The sequence below is a fragment of the Budorcas taxicolor genome, chromosome 17 (assembly GCF_023091745.1).
Source record: "Budorcas taxicolor isolate Tak-1 chromosome 17, Takin1.1, whole genome shotgun sequence".
Taxonomy (NCBI): Eukaryota; Metazoa; Chordata; class Mammalia; order Artiodactyla; family Bovidae; genus Budorcas; species Budorcas taxicolor.
The window spans coordinates 40,603,946-40,623,535 of NC_068926.1; the positions used below are offsets into that span (position 1 = coordinate 40,603,946).

A 19,590-nucleotide genomic window follows, 5' to 3' on the forward strand; every position below is an offset into this window, starting at 1 on the left:
TAAGGAATAATTTATTTTGACTCTTATCAAGCGGCCTTAGAGGTTATGTGCTAAGTAATTTCTTCTGGATCTTCAGGGAACCACAACGGATAAACACCATGAAACTGAAGGCCACCAATGCATAAAAGAGTAACATTTTACATTAACTTTAATGTGCCGGAGTTTGAAAGGATCAGCAGGAGGAGCTGATACAGGAACTCTTCTCGCATTGTACATAAAGGCATATGAAAATGAAATTTCTTGACATTTTCATATAAACATTCTCAGGGCCTGACACTGTGAGAAGTGTTGAGGTTAGAAAAAAGAACACCAAATTCCTGTCTTCGTGGAGTTTAACGGCAGAAGACAGACGAATAGGTCAATAAACAATGAGAATATTATGAAGTGGTAAGGACCATAGCACCACTCGTCTCCAGAATTAAGCTTTATCAAGAAGTAAGTGTGAGGGAGTTGGTGATGGACAGGAAGGCCTGGCGTGCTGCGATTCATGGGGTCGCAAAGAGTCGGACACGACTGAGCTACTGAACCGAACTGAACTGAAGTGTGCGGTCATGCAGCGAAATCAGAAACTTGAATACAGCTCCCCAGGGAAAGCGGGCACTCTACAAAGCAGCTGAACCAGGAATCTTCGGCCTGGCCTCCTGCCACCGCTCACATGGCCAAGTAAGAGAATCGATTTACAACACGGCCGCCACCGCACAGGGATCAGCGACTCGCCGCGGCTTGCTGCGCCGCCAGGCGGGTGCTGAGGGCCATCGTCTCCACCCTCTGACGACCCCCAACGTGAGCATTTCCAGCCGTTTCCCAGACACACGGATTTTTCGACAGCCGGCCCCTCGCCTGACAGCTAAGCCCCGAGGTGGAACGGGGTGACAGCCTGACAACGCTCTCCCAAAACACTAGCGAGAGGAATAAAAACAACTGGGCCTGCAGCTTCAGTGAACCAGAAAAGAGGAGAAACCCGGCTGAGAAAGCGCAGAGCCGACCACTAGAGCTCAAGCACCAGCGGACTCCAAGGGCAGCGAAGCCGGAAGTCGGGCCGCGCAGCCGGAAGTCGGGCCGCGCCGCAGGAAGTTGAGAGGCGGCGCCGGAAGGTCAGCCGTGTCCTCCGTACCCCAGCCGGAAGCAGCTCACCAGCGCCGCCGTTCTTCGCGGGCCTTGAGACTAGGGTTCCAGCTGCACGGAGACCACGGGGTGTTAGGAGGTGGTGGTACACGCGCCCTAAAGCCACAATGTCGTATCCATCCCCCCCGGCTAAGCCTTCCAACCCCAGTAACCCTCGAGTCTTCTTCGACGTGGACATCGGAGGGGAGCGAGGTGAGGAGGCGGGGCGCCCGGGGTCGGGGGCCCCTGAGGCTGGAGCGCTGCTCGGGCAGGGGGCTGGTCTGAGGTGGGGGCCGGCTGCCCACAATGGGACCTGGACTGGTCCAGGCCTCTGGGCTGGGTTGCGCCCGCGACCTTGTACCGGTGCCTTGGGGCGTGGAGAAGTTTCTGGAAATTTCTGTTCGAGCAATGCTGGAAGCTTTTGGGTTTATCTGTCCCGACTTGGCCGCACCTGCCCGCCACCTAGCACCGTGAAGTTAGCACAAAACGAGATGATTTTGTTTGTAGGGCGAAAACCTGTTTTGAAAACCCCAGGTTAAGCGTCTGGTGGGCTCCCGTCACCCTATGTCTTTCGCCACGTGATGTATGTCAGCAGTTGCCATGTTATCTATAAATTAAAGCGACTTTTGCGTGTTTTCTTTTTTTCTTTTTTACTACTGATTCTTCTTTACTACTGATCCATTCAGATTGGTGAACATTTTCTCCGTTTTGGCATGGGGAAAATGAGATCTGTGTGGCGGTGTGGTTGCCTAGGCTACAGTAGCAGCTTGGAGGCGCCTCAGGTCTTGTGAATTCTCACATTGCTTTGTAGCTTAATTGCTCCTGTTCTGGAACACGTTACAACTGCTTTAAAGGAAAAAACTCTTGTCCCTTAAGCCTGGGACAGAGTATCTCAGCTCTGTTCAAAGAGATGAGGAAGGAGTCAAGGTATATAGGAGTTTTTGCAACAAAGACCAGGTGGTCGGAACATCGAAAAAAGATTACTGTTTATTAAAGAAAACCAGGTGTCTCTAGTTGAGGAGTTTAGGGCTTTTCTCTGTATGGGAAGATGTAAGAATCTGGGCTCACTGAAATCATTCATTGGATGTGCATCTCAGCTGTCTGGGGCCAATATCCCATGTTTTCCCATCCTTAGTCTCCTCAGGGTACACTGTTCAGGGTAGCTGCAGCAAGTGACTGCTAGGTGGACTTGGAAATGGGCAGCCTGTTTGTCTCCATACTGAGTTCCCTCCGGGCTCTTCGGCAGTGTCAGGTCAGCATAATGTGATGGCTTAATGGCTGCAACAGTCTTTGTTTACTGAGAAGGCAGGCAAACACACGCAGGGAGACTTAGGTGTGCGTTCATTTTGTTTTGAAATTTAGTGCTGGGTTTATTGCCTGCATTAGGAATTGTCTAGAATGGCAACTTTTTCAGGTTTTGCTGCAGAGGCAGCACTAGGCAGGTTCCACAGAGCACAGAGACCACAGCTGCACTTAAAACTTGGCCAGCCTGACCACTCAGAGGATATTGTATTTTCTTCTATTGGTCATTTGGTGATTTAAAATTATGCGCACATGTCAGAGAAAATCAATCAAATGATGGTGTCCTTTGTTGTTGTTCTGTCACTAAGTCTTGTCTGACTTTGTGACCCTCTGAACTGCAGCATGCCAGGTTTCCCTGTCCTTCACTATCTTCCGGAGTTTGCTCAAACTCATGTCCATTTAATCAGTGAACCCTGAACATTCAGTGGAAGGACTGATGCTGAAGATCCAATACTTTGGCCACCTGGTGCGAAGAGCCGACTCATTGGAAAAGACCCTGATGCTGGGAAAGATTGAGGGCAGGTGGAGAAGGGGGCGACAGAGGATGATGGTGTCCTTACATGCTGCTAATCTTCTGGCTACTGTTTATGATCTTTTGTAAGATGTAGTAAAGTAGTTGTTTTAAAGTCATCTGGATACATGATACTCAATTTAGGTAGACTGAATTAGAATATTAGAAAAGTGACCAAAAAAAGAAAACTTGGTATTTTTCAGTCACCATAATTTTACCATTTCTTCTATCATGTGCTTATTTAGTTGTTTTGCATACTGACACAATTTTATTTTTTCTTTCAGTTGGTCGAATTGTCTTAGAATTGTTTGCAGATATTGTACCCAAAACTGCAGAAAATTTCCGTGCGTTATGTACAGGAGAAAAAGGCATTGGACCCACCACTGGGAAACCTCTTCATTTCAAAGGATGTCCTTTCCATAGAAGTATGTATACATTTTGTGAATCTGATTCTTCTTAGAGGTCACTGAATCCTGTTCCTTAGGGAGTTAGGGAAGAAAACACTAAGGAGAGGGTGAGAGTTAAAATTCCTATTAGTTTCAAAAGGATGCATTAACATCTGAGACTATAGGTCAGTTTCATAGATGTTCGGCTGTGAAAGGTGGAAGTAATTATGGCAGGGTCCTAAGGTTTATTTATTGAGAAATGGGTTACCCTTGTTTCACCAGGATGTGGCCATGATAAACAAATAGAGCTTGGGTAGCTTGACTGCCTGGTGACAAAAAGTTATGCCTACTTCTTGGGCAGGATTGCTTGGGAAGACTACAGCTGACTTAAAGATTCCATATTTTGGATCCCTGGTGTGACATGTGATGACAAGGTGACCTTTCACTGTGTTGTCATACTTTAGTTTAGTGATGATTTGCTGGTACTCCCCATGGAGTAGCTCCATATTTGAGGAACTGCATCTTCTCACCATTTTGTCCTCAGCATCTAGTATCGTTATTGAGTAGGCACTTAATATTTATTTGATGAATAAACAAATAAGTTAATTTGTAGTTACATAAGTATTTAAAGACACTTGATTAAGAAAAAATTAACATTGATTTTAGATTACTTAAACTGTTGATTTACTTTCATGTTTAATAAAATATCAAAATACAAACGTGTGTTTGTGCTTAGTCAGATCCAACTCTGCGACCCCATGGACTGTGGCCCACTAGGCTCCCCTGTCCATGGAATATTCTAAGCAAGAATACTGGAGTGGGTTGCCATTTCCTTCTCCAAGGGATCTTTCCAACCCAGGAATTGAACCTGCATCTCCTGTGTCTCCTCCTTGGCAGGTGGATTCTTTACCACAAGTGCCACTTGGGAAGTCCCAAATATAAGCATACCAGGGAGATACTGCAGGTTTGGTTCCAGACTACTGCAATAAAGTGAATGTTGTAAGAGAGCAAGTTACAAAGTTCCGGTTTCCCAGTGCATATAAAAGTTATATGTGCCGGATACTATAGTCTATTAAAGTGCACAGTAGCATTGTATCTGGAGAAAAATACATATCTTAATCTAATACTTTATTGCTAAAAAAACTGCCAGAACAGTTATAGTAGTAACATCAAAAATCACTGGTCACAGATCACTGTAGCAAATAAAAATGAAAAAGTTAGAAATATTGTAAGAATTACCAAAATGTGACACAGAGACATGAAGTGAGCACATGCTGTTGGAAAAATGGCACTGATGGACTTGCTGATGCAGAATTGCTAAAACCTTCAAGTTAGAAAACAAAAACCCACAGTATCTGCAAAGCGCAGTAAATCAAGGAGTTGCCTGTATTCTAATAAAGTGTCTGTGGACAAGAGTTAACATTGCAAACCTGAGACTGCTGTCCATAAATCTACTTGCAAGGGTGGAATTGCCTGAAGTCAGAGCACTTAGCCATTCTCTGAATCGTAAGGTGGCTTACTCTGCTGAGACTGTACAGTTTGATTTATGCTGAACAGTTGCTTTCCTTTTGAGGATGTGGTGGAATTTTGGTATCTGCTAGGCAGAGAGTGCCTTCATGATGAGCCCCTGTAGAAACCTTGGGTGCTGAGTTCCTCAAGGGCTTTCCTGGGGAGCAACATTGTACACGTGTTGCTGCATTTTCTTGGCTGGCGGAAGAAGGCACCCTGTGACCTTTCCCATCAGGAAACACATGGATTCTTCCAGGCTCTGCCTTATCTTTTCCCTTTATCATGCATCTGTGTCTCCTGACTACATGAGTGTCATACAAGCAGATACAGAGTTCTGGGGAATCTGAATGTGGTGGCAGTGTTAAGTAATAACATTTGCAGAAGTAATTCCAATACAGTGTAACAGGCCTCTTGGGAATAATTGGTTTATTCAGTAGGCATTTTTGAGTAACCATTATGTGCCCAGCGATGCACATGGTTACCCTGGAAGAAAAACGGTGTTGCTGTTCTTAACTGTTTGCTAGAAGAGACAGATTGTTATGATCCATATTATAAAAGAAAGGTAGAGTCAAGGTACTATGGGAGAAAAATTAGTAGATCCAGTCTTGAGGTTTGACAGTGTTTGTAGGGGAGGTGCCATACGAACTAATTCTCTGAGTGTTAGTGGGGATTTGGATTGGGAAGAGGCTTTTTAAGAGCCTGAAGTTGTGCGTATAGGTGGAGAGAGCAGGAGAGAAGTAGTCTTTATTGTCACACATTCGTTAACATTGCTGTAGTCATCTGTACTGTAGTTTCTAATGCTGATTTTCCTTTTTTTTAGTTATTAAGAAATTTATGATTCAGGGTGGAGACTTCTCAAATCAGAATGGGACAGGTGGAGAAAGCATTTATGGTGAAAAATTTGAAGATGAAAATTTCCATTATAAGGTAAAGTCGACAAAAATGTGTGTTGCTAACAATAAAGGTTGTCATGTGTCTGGGATTCTTGTCAAGTTAGGATAAATGCCTCAGATGTGCTTAGATCTCCTTTATTTGTGAAAGGTATCGTATTTATAAATATACATCTTTAATATGAAAAAAAACCTCATCCGGCAATGATTTTATTGGCAAAAAATACAACAACTATTTAGTGTGATTCAGGTTTATACACTGCAGTAAAGCCAGTGAGTTTTCATTGGTGGCTAGCATATGGCAAAATTGTTTCCAAGAAAAATGTTCCTATTAGAGGGATGGTAAGTTGTGCATCTTTATGCCTAAATTTGAAGAGCAGCAAAACCATGGCTAATGTCCGGGGTGTCAGGGCATTCGCGGACTAGCGGATCTGGTTAATGTCCAGGCTCCTAAGGGACCTTAGTGACGCCTGTGCTTGCTTAATTTCAGTGACCCTGGGGTCACGGTCAGGGTGTGGTATCATTCAGTCATGACAGTGGACATCTAAGAGCAAAAGTAAACATGGGTTTTTGGAAATGGGAACAGGAGCAAGGTGTTTAGGATCATTTGAGAATAAATGTCATCAGTGTTTTAAGCAGTTTATTTCCTGTAGCGAATACAGTCACTGGCACCAAAGAGTTTATAAAAAGGAAAGACCTTCATGATGAGGAATAAAATCTTGCCAAAAAGGCAAGATTAAGACACACAGGGCAACTGTATAATGTAACTGAATAATGTAATAAAATGCAAGTAAATGCTAAGTTGACCAAGACCTGTGTATACTACAGGAGAAAGGTATGACTCCTATGGTCTGGATTACTAGGGAAGACATCAAGAGGGAATGGGTGCATGAACTAGGCAGACTGGACCTCTCCAGGTGGCTGAGATTTGGTTAGAAGGAACTAAAATACAGATGCCTTTGAGGGAGGGATATGAGTGAGGAAGGAAGAAGGCATGAGGAGGCTGAGGAAATAAAGTTGTTAATATTTAATATTGTGGGGAAAGCACCAGACTTTTGGAAGGGAGAAAGAAAGTACCAGAAGGATGAAAACTCAGCTTATGTGATGGAAAAGTTGATCAAAAGAAAGGGGGTAGACTTCCCTCATGGTGTAGTGGATAAGAATCCGCCTGCCAATGCAGGAGACACAGGTTTGATCCCTGACGCGGGAAGACCCCACATGCCACAGAGCGAATAAGCCCACTCGCCCCAGCTCCTGAGCCCCTGTGCTGCAGCTAGTGAAGCCTGCGCACCCAGCGCCTGTGCGCTGCAGTGAGAGAAGCCGCCACCAGGAGGTGCCTGCGCACCTCAACAGAACGGCCCACTCGCCACAAGAGAAAACCTGCACAAAAGCAACGAAGACCCAGTGCAACCAAAATAAAAATAAGATTTTAGAAAAAGAGGGGCTGTTGCATGGACACATGATTCTTCTGCACACTTGGTGGTCTTGAGAGCTGGATTAGATTTGGGTTTAGGGGTAAAAGGCATTTCAGGTGGGAGGGCTAACATGAGTGTTACATGAGTGGAGAGTAGGAAAGGGCCTAACTTTGCTGACGTGTGACGAGAGAATCATAATGTAGGCCCGAAAGTGGGAACACTGTTGAGTGCCTTTCAGAAAAAATGTGCCTCAGTCATAAGAAAGGGTGAAGCAGAATTACTAGACTTCCCTCCTGTGGCATCTTCATCTTGATGAAGTGCAAGCATGCTCTCAGTGTGATCGATTTAGGAGCACCACCCCTGCCCCCACTGTTTCATCTTAATTTAGTTTCATAAGCTCTCCTTAAAGTTTAAAACGTGGTTAAGTACTCTCATGTTTCGTGAATTAAAGTCACACTTGATAATGAAGTAAAATCACTCTACGTTATGTGCTCTAAGTGGTATTCCAGCGGCCCCCTCCTTTCCTGTGAACGGTTGGTAGAGTAGAGCGGGAACTCTTACCTTGGTTTTCTTTATGGTTTATTCCCGCAGCATGACAAGGAGGGATTGCTGAGCATGGCCAATGCGGGCAGCAACACCAACGGCTCCCAGTTCTTCATCACCACCGTTCCGACTCCGCATTTGGATGGGAAGCATGTAGTGTTTGGCCAAGTGATTAAAGGAATGGGTGTGGCAAAGATTCTGGAAAATGTGGAGGTGAAAGGTGAAAAACCTGCCAAAGTGAGTAGCAAGATGGTAATATTATCTTAGCTGCTGGATTAGAGAAGGGTGAGTAAAAGGGTGATTGCTGGCTGAAAAATGTCCAGAAGGCTCTTGTTCTAGAAGCCTGGACCTGCCGCTTTTTCTTTGAAGCTGTTTTCTACTGTGGGAAAGATGAGGGCAGTTTAAAGAGACTTATTATTTTAACTTCAGTCTTGCTGATTTTGATAACTGAAGTCTCCTAAGCCTGTAGAACTTTGAGTTGGTGTGACTACGGGCACAGAGTACAGAGAGGGCAGGAAACCAGGAGTTCTTTGGTCTCCTCTGCCATGTAACTTGTGGTCTAGCCTTGCTCTTGTGATTTCACTTTCCTTGACCTGGTTTCTCATCCTGTATAAGTTACTGAAGGGTTTGGACTAGATCCTGTCACTGCAAAGATCCTTGTGTTCCACATATCTGTGGATCACCACAGCCATCTCAGACACCCTGCATCCACAGGGTTGGGAGTGGGAACTGGAGAGTCAGACCTGCGGGGGTGTGCTGTCACCCAGTGTGCAAAGTGAAGAGTCAGTTGAAAGCATGCGCAACACCTGAGGGAACGGTGAAACTGTCCACTCACGCTGTACACTGAGTACTGGCTGCAGTGAGTGCATCCACAGTAGGGATTTGCTGTGCCCCTGCCAGTGTGTAAAGCGTGTTACTGCAGTCACAGCAGGTGAGCCGCCAGGAACGTAGACAGTGTTGCACATGACTTGCAGCCGTAGAGCTTTTAAACCCAGACCTTTTAAAAATCATCATTAATGTAGTAGTGCGCTTCTACAATTGAGGGTTATTTTTACAGTTGTGCGTTATTGCAGAATGCGGAGAACTGAAAGAAGGAGATGATTGGGGAATATTCCCAAAGGATGGGTCTGGTGACAGTCACCCAGATTTCCCCGAGGACGCAGATGTGGATTTAAAAGATGTGAGTCATTTAAGGTTTTGGGCTTTCTTGGTGGCTCAGATGGTAAAGAATCTGCCTGCAATGCAGCAGACTGGGGTTGGATCCCTGGGTTGGGAAGATCCCCTGGAGAGGGCATGGCGATCCACTCCAGTAGTTGGACCCCTGGGTGGGGAAGATCCCCTGGAGAGGGCATGGCAATCCACTCCAGTAGTTGGATCCCTGGGTCGGGAAGATCCCCTGGAGAGGGCATGGCGATCCACTCCAGTAGTTGGATCCCTGGGTGGGGAAGATCCCCTGGAGAGGGCATGGCGATCCACTCCAGTAGTTGGATCCCTGGGTGGGGAAGATCCCCTGGAGAGGGCATGGCAATCCACTCCAGTAGTTGGATCCCTGGGTGGGGAAGATCCCCTGGAGAGGGCATGGCAATCCACTCCAGTATTCTTGCCTGGAGAATCCCATGGACAGAGGAGCTTGGTTGGCTACAGTCTCCTCAAAGAGTCAGACACGACTGAGCAACTAACAAACGCTTTCAGACTGGGCAAACTGCTAAAGAAAATTTAGTAGTAAAATTTTTAAAATTTTACTTATTTATTGGTCATGCTATGTGGCACGTGGCATCCTGGCTTTCCGATCAGGAGTGGAACCACGCCCTCTGCAGTGGAAGCAGAGTCCTGACCACCACCAGGGAATTCCCAGGGCTAAAATTTTGAGCTTTTTTTGTCAGCCTGTCTTAAAGATAGAACTTGGGACTAAACTGCATTACATACTCAAACCCCCCATATTTGTATTCTTTCTTTTTTACAGGTAGATAAAATTTTATTAGTATCAGAAGACTTAAAAAACATTGGAAATACATTTTTCAAATCCCAGAACTGGGAGATGGCCATTAAAAAATACACAAAAGTTTTAAGGTAATAAAACATTTTTAATAAATTGCATTTAAGAACTTATAAATTGAATTACAAAGTGAAATTCAGGAGTTGCTTTTTGTATTTTTGGCCTATTACTTGGAGAATAACCAGGTATATTGAAATTTTAGTTGCATTTTTTTAGTTGCCTACAGATTCTTAATTGAAAAATTTCAGAATATGGAAAAATTAAGAATAGTACATGAATACTCATGTACCTTTATCTGCATTCACCAATTTTTAACTTCTGCCACATTTATTTTTGCAGAATCATTTTGAAAGGAAGTTGTAGATACCGTGACACTTTACCCCTCAATACTTTAGCAAGTATCAGTATTTCCCACCCAAATGAGGACATTTTCTTGATGCATAAAAACATCTCCCAAATATAGATACACTGTTATCTACTATGTAATCCATATGCAAAAGTCCCCAGTTGTCACAAAGTTTTTTTGACTCCAGTATCCATTGTATCATTTGTTTTTATGTCTCTAAGGCTTCTCTAATCTTTAATCTTTTAAGTCATTTCCATTTTGTGGAGTCTAGGCCAGTTGTCATAGGGAATATCACCTGTATGTTTTTATTGCTTCCTCCAGATTAGTTTGAGGTTAAAGAGGATAGATGATGTGTCTGTATCCTCTGTATCATGTCCTGAAGGCACAAGGCAGTTTGGCTTATTTTGAGTTCTGGCACTCGGTTAAAGTGGTGTTAGTCATGTGTCTCTATTATAAAAGTACCTTTACCTTTTAAATAAATAAGATGTCCTCTGTGCAGTGGTGCTGTGAGATTGTATGACTGAGTTTCTAGGAATTCATCCAGTGGTCTCAGCATCACTGAAGACCTTTGCCTGAATCAGTTACTACCTTGAGGCTTGCAGAACTGTGATTTTCTGATTTTACCAGCCATTCTGCAGTTACTAGCTGTCATTCTTCGGTTTGAAAGGACTCCTTACCCCTTTTTTTTAGTATTACTATAGATCCATGGATTATTTTCAGTTCAGCCTATTATACTGTTCCCGTCATTCTTTCTGATGCTGCAAGGTTTTGGATTTGCCCAGTGGAAGCCCCTTGGCAGCATCTGACATGTTCCTCTTAGTCTGTGGGCACTTGCCTGCTTTCTGCCACAAGATGGTCCGGGCTCACCTTATATGTAACCTCCTGTCCAGATGTGAGTTTCTCTCAGGAGCCCAGATCCTTTTCTCTGAGGGAGACTAGAGACTAGACTGTCGGGACCAGGTACATGCATTGTTGCCGGGCCCCTTTCATGGGAGCTACAGTAAAGGGTGAGTTGGAGTCACCACCGCGGGTTTCCTCACCTTTCCCGGTCCAGTCCCGCTCCTGCAACGACAGCCTTAGTCCTAAACCTACTTACATTGGAAAGTGGTTGCTAAAACCTTCGTTTTACAAATAGAAAAGTGTTAATAGTATATATAATCTTTAGGTTTGGGGATTGTTCTTAAGTTGGTGTCTTTTAACATTTTGGGAAAAAAAAGTTGGAACAAAAAAAAATATCTTCTAAAGGAAAGCATTTAACAAAAAGATGGTGGTCATTAAGAGTATTAATATTAGCATCAGTGAACTTTTATGTCAAAACTGACGAGTTATGAGTGAGTCACAGGCAGAGTGTCTTAATGGGGTGTTGCTTGCTGCTTGTACGGGGCTGTTCTCCAGGTATGTGGAAGGCTCCCGGGCTGCTGCTGAGGACGCAGATGGAGCAAAGCTGCAGCCTGTCGCTTTGAGCTGCGTGCTGAACATTGGCGCTTGCAAACTGAAGATGTCCGATTGGCAGGGCGCAGTCGATAGCTGTTTGGAGGTGAGTCTGTTGATGTTCTTACATCTGAATATTTTGGATCTCAGTTCTTCCTCTCAGACCATTCATTTAGTTTATAACATGCAATCACTTAACTTCCCGTGAAGATACTGTCTTTCCCAGCTCATTTATTAACTGTTGAGCATCTATTATGTGCCAGACATTGGAAGATAAACCCAGGAATGATTAAGAACGTGGCTGTGGAGTCAGTCAGCAGACATGGTTTTTCTCTTAGACCACTGTCACTTTTTGATTTTGAGGAGGTTCTTAATTTTAGAATCTTAATTTCTTTGTGTTAAGTGGTAATACTGCTTTCCTCCTGGGACTGTTATAAAGACTGTTATGTGTGTAAAGCATTTTAAGCGCAGTGTTGGGCACAGATTAAGCAGCTGATAGGTGCTTAGGTGTTTTGATTGAAAGACGGACCCTCTCGTCAAGGAATTTTCTTGGTGGGAGAGGGAGTCTGTTTCAGTTTAGGGTTGTCAGGACTCTTCTGGGGGGATGAGTGCTGTTGGAACACACAGGAAGGCTGCCTGCCTTCACGGGGATGTCAGCAGTGCTGACGGAGAGAGCTGGAAAGTGGCCCCACTCCCTCCTTAAGCATAGTAGTTAGGACAGTGTGTTTGATCAGGTTTTTCAAACGAGAACATATATTTCAGAAGGACCACCTCCAGTCATTTTTATGTATATTGCCCACTAATTGGTGTACACAGGTCAGCTATGTCCGAGCAAGTAGAAATGAAATGAGGTCCCAGTTTATGGGGTAGGTGGAATAAGGTGTAAGAGTGTATTTAGAAGGGAGTAGGCAGCAGAAGACAAGGTGGCTCTTCACTCTGGATTGCTTTCTTGACCTTTGCGAGGCAAGTCATATACCCTTTTCAGTAAAATCTGAGTGCTCACCTTTAAAAGATGTTAAATAAATACATATATTATTTTTAAAATGTTTCAGAGGAGAAGCCTATTAAGTTACTCATGTTCTGCAAAAAACTTCGATGTCAGCTTAAATGAATATATACAAATTTTTATTCAGAATATTTTTTCCTATCAGCTAGGGCCCAATCAGAAGATAGGTATTACACAGTAATTTCTGTAGAGAAAGTTTACTATAAAATAGATTAAAAAGGGAATTGGAGTAATGGAGGTTGGCTAGTAAAGAGAACCCTGAGGAATATGGCAACAGCAGGTACACATGTATTTATATGTGCATCTGTATGTATAACATAGGAGTGCCCACTCCCTCTGGGCCGGGCTGAGATCCAGAGTCCCTGCGGAGGGGGTGGCCTTGCCTCGCTGGATGGCAGGGAGGTTGGGTGCTTGAGGAGCCCGCCTGCAGAAGCCTGGAAAGGACACAGGTTCCTTGCCCGTGTCCCCTTAACGCCCTCTGCTGACCAAACAACTTGTCAGCAGGCAGAGGCGGCTCTCTGGGTCTAGCGTTGTTGTCACAAAGCAGTGAAGAACTGATTTGGAGCTGACAGTAAATTGAAATCTAGGATATATATTTAGTATTCAATGTTTGGATAAAAAAAAAACTGATTTTATAATTTTTTTGTAGGCCCTTGAAATAGACCCATCAAATACCAAAGCACTGTACCGTAGAGCCCAAGGATGGCAAGGATTAAAAGAATATGATCAAGCATTGGTAAAACTTTGTTCTAAATTTTAATTAAAAAAAAACAAACCGCTTTCATGAATCATAATCTGTTATTTTTTTTTCTTTTGTTTCTCTCCCAATTAAAGGCTGATCTTAAGAAAGCTCAGGAAATAGCACCGGAAGATAAAGGTAAGTTGGCAGTTTTTGGAGTGAAAGTTCACTTTGTCTTTTAAGAATTCATCCTTGTGAGCCACTGTACCCTTTGCCATTAAAGAGATTTATTTGTTAAGCAGATGCTACAGAAGGCCTGTTACGGGGCCAGGGTCCAATCACACTGCAATGAGGCAGGGCCCTGCCCTCAGCTTAGTCTAGTCTCTGTCCAGAACACTTATTTGCATGTATCTGGACTATTTGCTTTACTGTCCTGTAATGCTAGATGAAGGAGCAGCATTAGAAGGTAGTATTTATGGCAGATTTAATTAATGTTTGGGACCATTCCTTAAGCTGAATGTGGACATATCCCGAATAGCTACTGGATATGTTGTAGGAAAGTTTTGGAAAGCTGTGACAAAAATAAGCTTTCCCAATAAACCAACTACAAATAGTGATCATCAGTCTAGATATTGAAATATATCTTGAGTCTTTTGGTAAATGAAACTGGGGAGGCACTTTAGAGCCGCCTCTAAACGGAAGGGAGAAGGCATATCTGCGTGTAATTGTTGGTTCTCTTTGTGGACAGTCTTCTAAATCATGCTCTGTTAACAGGGCTCAGTTACTCTTCAGGAGAAGAGGTTTATCTTTTTTTTTTAACCATACTAAAGCATCAATTTGGTCAACCTAATTTTTTGGATGTTTTGAGAAATAACTCATACTCCATATTTATTTTACAGCTATCCAGGCAGAATTGCTGAAGGTCAAGCAAAAGATAAAGGCACAGAAAGATAAAGAAAAGGCAGCTTATGCAAAAATGTTTGCTTGATGAGGAATTCAGTTTTGCTTAAGTGTGTGTTGATTGTATGAGCGAGGAAGACAGTTAAACGGTTTGTCTGTTCGGTGTGATCCCTCCTGTGCTCCCTCTGATACTTCGGTTCCCTGTGTTTACAGTCCAGGAATATGGATAGGGACTTACTGTTTAACATACCAGTGTTACAAACTCCAATGGTGTCGATTCCCTCTTCAGTGACTCTCTGCATTATTCAAAGGATAATGGTGTTTCCAGCTTGTTTTTAAACTCCTAAACACACATCGTGTTTGAATAAACAGACAAAAGCCTGAGTCTGTGTATTGTTTTTCTCAGTTCTTTGATGTGTCTGTCTGCAGTACAGGCTCTGGGCTGGCCGGCGTCTCTAAAGGGTCAGACATTGCTGTCTCAGCTACTTAGTTCTGCACTTGGAGCTCAGAAGCAGCCACTGACAGCATGTAAACCAGGAGGCGTTGCTGGGCTCCATCGTACTGTTTGTAAGAAGAGTGGTGGGCTGGATGCCAGCCTCTGGTCTACAACATAATACACACTTTACATGAAGTGTTGAATGTGACAAGTCAAATAAATGTACATTACAGGCTGATGGTGTATCTTGCTTTTGGTGCTGAATCTTGGAAGAATCGGAGAAGTAAATAGATGCTTCAGCACTTAACAGTTTTATTTAAGAGAAATATTCATAATCTTATAAAATGATTTCACTGGTAATTATTGTTTGAATACTGATCACTAATATATTTTAAGATATTTTGACACCTGTGAACTTCCAAATACTGGAATTAGTTTGCCATCTGTTTTAGAGACCTTGAAGCCAGCTGCAGTTTACATTCCGTTGTATGCAGGGCCTCCTCCGCCTTCAGGTACCACCCAGTTAATGTTCTGACTTGGATCCTTAATATCACATGTTTTACAGTGCACACAGTTCTGAGCATTTATCTGTAGCCGAAATCCATCACCTTGTTCCACAGGGACAAATTCATAGACGCCTGTGAGGAAAAATAAACAACGTGGTGCAGTAGCTAACTTCAAAGTAGAAGCTGAAGTCCTGGAGAAACTAGTCACAGAAACCCACGAGGTTTGCTGACGGAACATTTACCCACAGGGAATATTACAAAGATCTGGGTGTGTGCCTTTGCTATTGTTTTAAATCAGATATGATAAAAGCAGAAGGTGTGGCAGGACGTGGCTGAGCTGGTGTAAGTAACAACGGAACTCTTCATTGGGCAGTTTCTGAATGTGATGTTATATACAGGCCTGCACAGGAGACACCACAATACAGTGAAATAGAGTGCATCATGGGGGTTTTGTTCCCAGTGTATGTAGCAGTTACATTATAGTGTTACTATCTGAGCCTTCAGTCAGTCACAGTAGTAACATCAGAGATCACTGATCTCAATATCAAATATAATGAGAAAGTGGAATTTTGTAAGAATTTCATGTGCCATGTGAAGTGAGCAAATGTTGGGAAGATGGCGCCAGTCGGCTTGTTCAATGCACAACTGCCACAGATCTTCAATTTTTAAAAAGCCCAACATCCACCAAGTGCAATAAAATGAGATCTGCTCATAAGAATGTGGCTATGGCTGCAAAGATCAACTCTTACCCTCAATTTACAAGCCAGTGAGATGACAGGGTTAGGAGCGAAAGTCAGAGATGGTCACGGCCCTCCCCCTGTCCAGAGTACACTGGTTTCCACACACCTGAGTACTGTCTGTCTCACCACCACTGGAGACCACTTCCTACTGTAATTCTAGTTGAAAGCTTAGCACTAAAAGATACAGTATCCATGATAGATTTAAAGTCTAGAAGCATTTCCCTCGGCTGCATGTGGCCAAAATCTAGTATTTTAGGATATCTACATTCATACCATATGTGTATATGTGCGTGTGTATGTCAGCACAGAAACCAGTCAATCCTAAAGGAAATCAACCCTGAACATGCACTGGAAGGACCGATGCTAAAGCTGAAGCTCCAATACATTGGCTACCTGATGTGAAGAGCTGACTCTTGGAAAAAACCTTGATGCTGGCAAAAGAAGAGGGTGGCAGAGATGGTTAGATAGCGTCATGGACTGGATGGACGTGAATTTAAGCAAACTGGGAGACAGTGAAGGACAGAAGCCTGGTATGCTGCATTCAATGGGGTAACAGTCATATACAAGTTAGCAACTAAACATGAGCATACACACAGACAGGAGCAGCTGTGACAAAAATGATTTAAGTCGCATGAATATGGAGAGAGATGTTTGGTGCTTTTTCCCACAACCCTCACCTTGGGCTGAGGGTAAACGATTTTTCTGAGAAATGCTGTCTAAATTAGGCTTAAGAGATCCCTACTCTAAACTGCTAATGAGAGTAAGAACCGTAAGAATAATGGTTTTCGAAAGGAATCTAGATGTAGGAGTCATTTACAGTTTCTAAGCAATAGGAGGAGAAATTTCTTAAAATAATGGAAGCCTGTTTTTGATGTGTTAAAGCAGATACTTGGAGCACAGGTGGAAATGAACGTACTAACCTGCAGGGCAGAATCGCTGCTCGGGCCCGTCATATATGGACAGGTTTCTGTTGACAGGCACGCTGTCATCTTTCAAGGTCAGATGTGCTGGCTGGTCGTGTTCATGGTTGGTACCACTCAGAGCCACGGATGACAGAAGGTCGAAACTGATCTGCCCGTCTGGTTTTGGATACTCAATGGGTGTGCAGTCCTTGGCTGGCTTGAGCTTATCTGAGTCAGACCCTTCCAAAGTTTTGAGGAAGATTTTTAGTAAAAATAGAATTAATTTTCAAGTACTTCCTTAGACATTTAATAACTTGTAAACATTATACTGAAGAAGCAAGATTTTAGCCCTCTTAAAACAATACCCTGTTCTCTCGACTCTGAATTAATTTCTCTCATATGGCAAGTTTAGAACAGTAAAGTAAGAAAATTCCCCTTCTTTCCACTGACTGGATCCTGTTCCCGAGTTAATAACTAATGCTCATGCTCATAGGGGCCAGGATTACCTTTATGTTTCAGAGTCCAGGGCTCCATCCCCCTGAATATCCAGTAGAAGATTCCAGTGTAAATCATCCCTCCGTACACACCCAGGATGCTGTGGCAGGACGGTCGGATGTTCCTGACAGAATAGAGCTCTTTCCACACCCACGACTTCTTCAAATTGTCCTCGTACTCAGTTACATCAAGCCCTTTTTATTAAAAAAAAAAAGAAATATTGTGTTAAATTGCCTCAAGGAGTCTTACTGTCAAGGTACTTGGCTACCAAAATAAGTGATGCATCTTACGTAATTACAAAAAGCAGGTGGTCACATAAGACTACACTTGAAGAATATTTTATACACAAATTTATACATAAATCACCCCAAAAGAACCCATTTGATGCGGTGTTAACAGGCAAGGCAGTAAGGCCAAACTGGTAGCATGGGAAATAAGTTTCAAAATTCAGTGAACCTGAAAAGGAAGCTAAGAGAGCTCATGCTACTTATGAACGTGAGAAATTTCAGAACTGATCAGTGAAACCCTCCTACCTGCTATGGGTTGCACTGTACCCACCCCGAGAGGCATTTTGATGTCGTAACCCTGAGGTGTCTCAGACAGGGTCACGCTGGGTTGTCTCAGATGGAGTCAGAATAGGTGTAATCGCTGCTGGTGTAATGAGTTAAAACGAGGTTATACTGGAGTGGACTGGGCCCTCCTTGGGTGTTTTAACAAGATGGCACACACAGAGAAGACTTCAGAGGAAGCCAGGGCAGAGGCTGGAGTTGCTGTGCCAGGAGCCAAGAATGCCAAGGGCTCCCGGAAGCTGGAAACCAACCTGGAGAGGGAGTGGTCCTGCCAACACCTTCACTTCCCATTGCTGGCGTGGGGAACTCAGAACAAGCAAGCCGCCCAGTCTGTGGTGCTTTGTTGTGATAGCCCTCGGAAATGACAACATCTGACAATGCCTAAAGCTCAGGGCTTGCATTTAACGTCTAGCAGGATGTCTTAGTTCTGGTTACCTCCTGTGAGCTCCATGGTGAGCAGCCCCACTGCTCCCCCTGGTCTTGATGACCTGCTCACTCCACCCTTCCGGTATGGCACCCCGTGTGCAGTGAGAGCACCCCTGGGACACACCCTTGGTGAGGATTCTGTCCCCTGCAGCTCCTCCCCCTTCCCCCTGCCCAGGCCTCCACGCCTCCAGGACACCTGAAGGTACAACCTACTGGGCAAGCATCACGTTACTGGACTCTATGGAGTAGAGCGTAAATCAAGAACTGAGTTGCTACTGTTGTTTGTGGTTCACAGGGAATGAAGCCCCTGCTCTTGATTTTCCATCCAGGAGGCAGGAGATAAAGTTGATTGATTCTGCTGAAAGGTGGAAAATACCATATGGCAAGAGGGGCTGGGGCTGGGCGTGCTGTGTGTGTATGTATGTGTGTGTGTGTGTGTGCTGCAGATTCACTCATCAACATGGAGCCACTAGAGAGATCTGAGCAGAGGTGCAGGGAACTCAGGGGTGCCTGGCACTCCCAGGACCTGGGAAGCAGTAACAGGACCAGAAAGGAGAGTGAAAGGAGGTGAAGGCAGAGGGTGGGGCAGGTCCCGCCATTCTTGGGGAGGAGATGAGACTGCCTGAGAAGAGGCTGTCCTCAGATCAACGGTCTCCTGAGGGGTCCTTGGGCCAGGCCTGTGGAGCCTGCAGCCATGACTCCTCTGCCTGCCCAGGAACAAACATCTGGGGGCGTGTGTGTGATGTGATGTGGGGTCCTCATGCTGATCGTGTTCCTGGGGCCAGGACACCACAGGTGCTGCTCCACCTTCCACGTTCATAAACTAGAAGGTGTCCATAAAAACCTCGCTCACTGTGAGTGGTTTCTTTGCCCAGCACGCATCTCTGTGCTTTGTGTAAAGGGACAGACACAGTAAGCATCTTCCAGTACCCAGTGAAATAAACATAAAGAGCAAGATTCTTAATTGTATTTATTGTCCTCTATGTGCACACTGAGTGTATGTTTAAATAGCTTCTTTTTAAATGTCCCTGTGAAGAACCTGAGAATACATAGGAAGTTCTTACCTATCGTCTTTGATTGGAGATTTTCATTAGTTAGTTGATTAAAAATAGATTCTGCTGCCAAAATACCACTTTTCATTGCTGTGTGAGTGCCTTTGATCTTGGGAACATTCATGAAACCAGGGCTACAACCAATAAGTAAACCCCCAGGGAAGGTGAGCTTTGGTATAGACTGAGGAAAGAAAGAAAGCGCATTTGTTAGTTCAGATTCAACAAACACTCTAAAACTAAAAACTCCACACTACAGCCTCTTTTAAAGCTGTAGAGAAAAACTGAAAAAAAAAAAATTACATGAGAATGAATATAGTTAAAGGAAAAATCGGAGCAAAAGCAGTTTTTCCCCTTCCATGAAAATGAGGATCAGAACTGTCACTCTTTTTCTATTAAGGATTTTTCCATCTCCCTCCCCATGACATGAGAAATATGTAAGACCAGAT

General features: G+C 43.9%; 2 protein-coding genes across 3 annotated transcripts in view; one reads left to right on the forward strand and one right to left on the reverse strand.

The window, feature by feature from the left end:
* The first annotated feature begins 1,009 nt into the window (after window positions 1-1,009).
* Window positions 1,010-14,402, forward strand: PPID (peptidylprolyl isomerase D). The gene is made up of 10 exons (XM_052654424.1): window positions 1,010-1,317; window positions 3,202-3,342; window positions 5,633-5,739; window positions 7,709-7,897; window positions 8,718-8,840; window positions 9,624-9,730; window positions 11,398-11,539; window positions 13,089-13,175; window positions 13,274-13,316; window positions 14,018-14,402. The coding sequence occupies exons 1-10, from the start codon at window positions 1,233-1,235 to the stop codon at window positions 14,104-14,106; spliced, it is 1,113 nt and encodes a 370-aa protein (XP_052510384.1). The 5' UTR covers window positions 1,010-1,232; the 3' UTR covers window positions 14,107-14,402.
* A 342-nt stretch (window positions 14,403-14,744) lies between these two features.
* ETFDH (electron transfer flavoprotein dehydrogenase) overlaps window positions 14,745-19,590 on the reverse strand; it is a 39,223-nt gene continuing 34,377 nt past the window's right edge. For both annotated transcript variants that reach the window (XM_052654553.1, XM_052654554.1), the window contains exons 10-13: window positions 19,157-19,325; window positions 17,109-17,291; window positions 16,621-16,842; window positions 14,745-15,092 (exon numbers count right to left, since the gene is read on the reverse strand). In XM_052654553.1, the coding sequence (XP_052510513.1) occupies window positions 14,929-15,092; window positions 16,621-16,842; window positions 17,109-17,291; window positions 19,157-19,325 (738 nt within the window). In that variant the 3' untranslated portion in view covers window positions 14,745-14,928. The remainder of the gene's footprint in view (window positions 15,093-16,620; window positions 16,843-17,108; window positions 17,292-19,156; window positions 19,326-19,590) is intronic.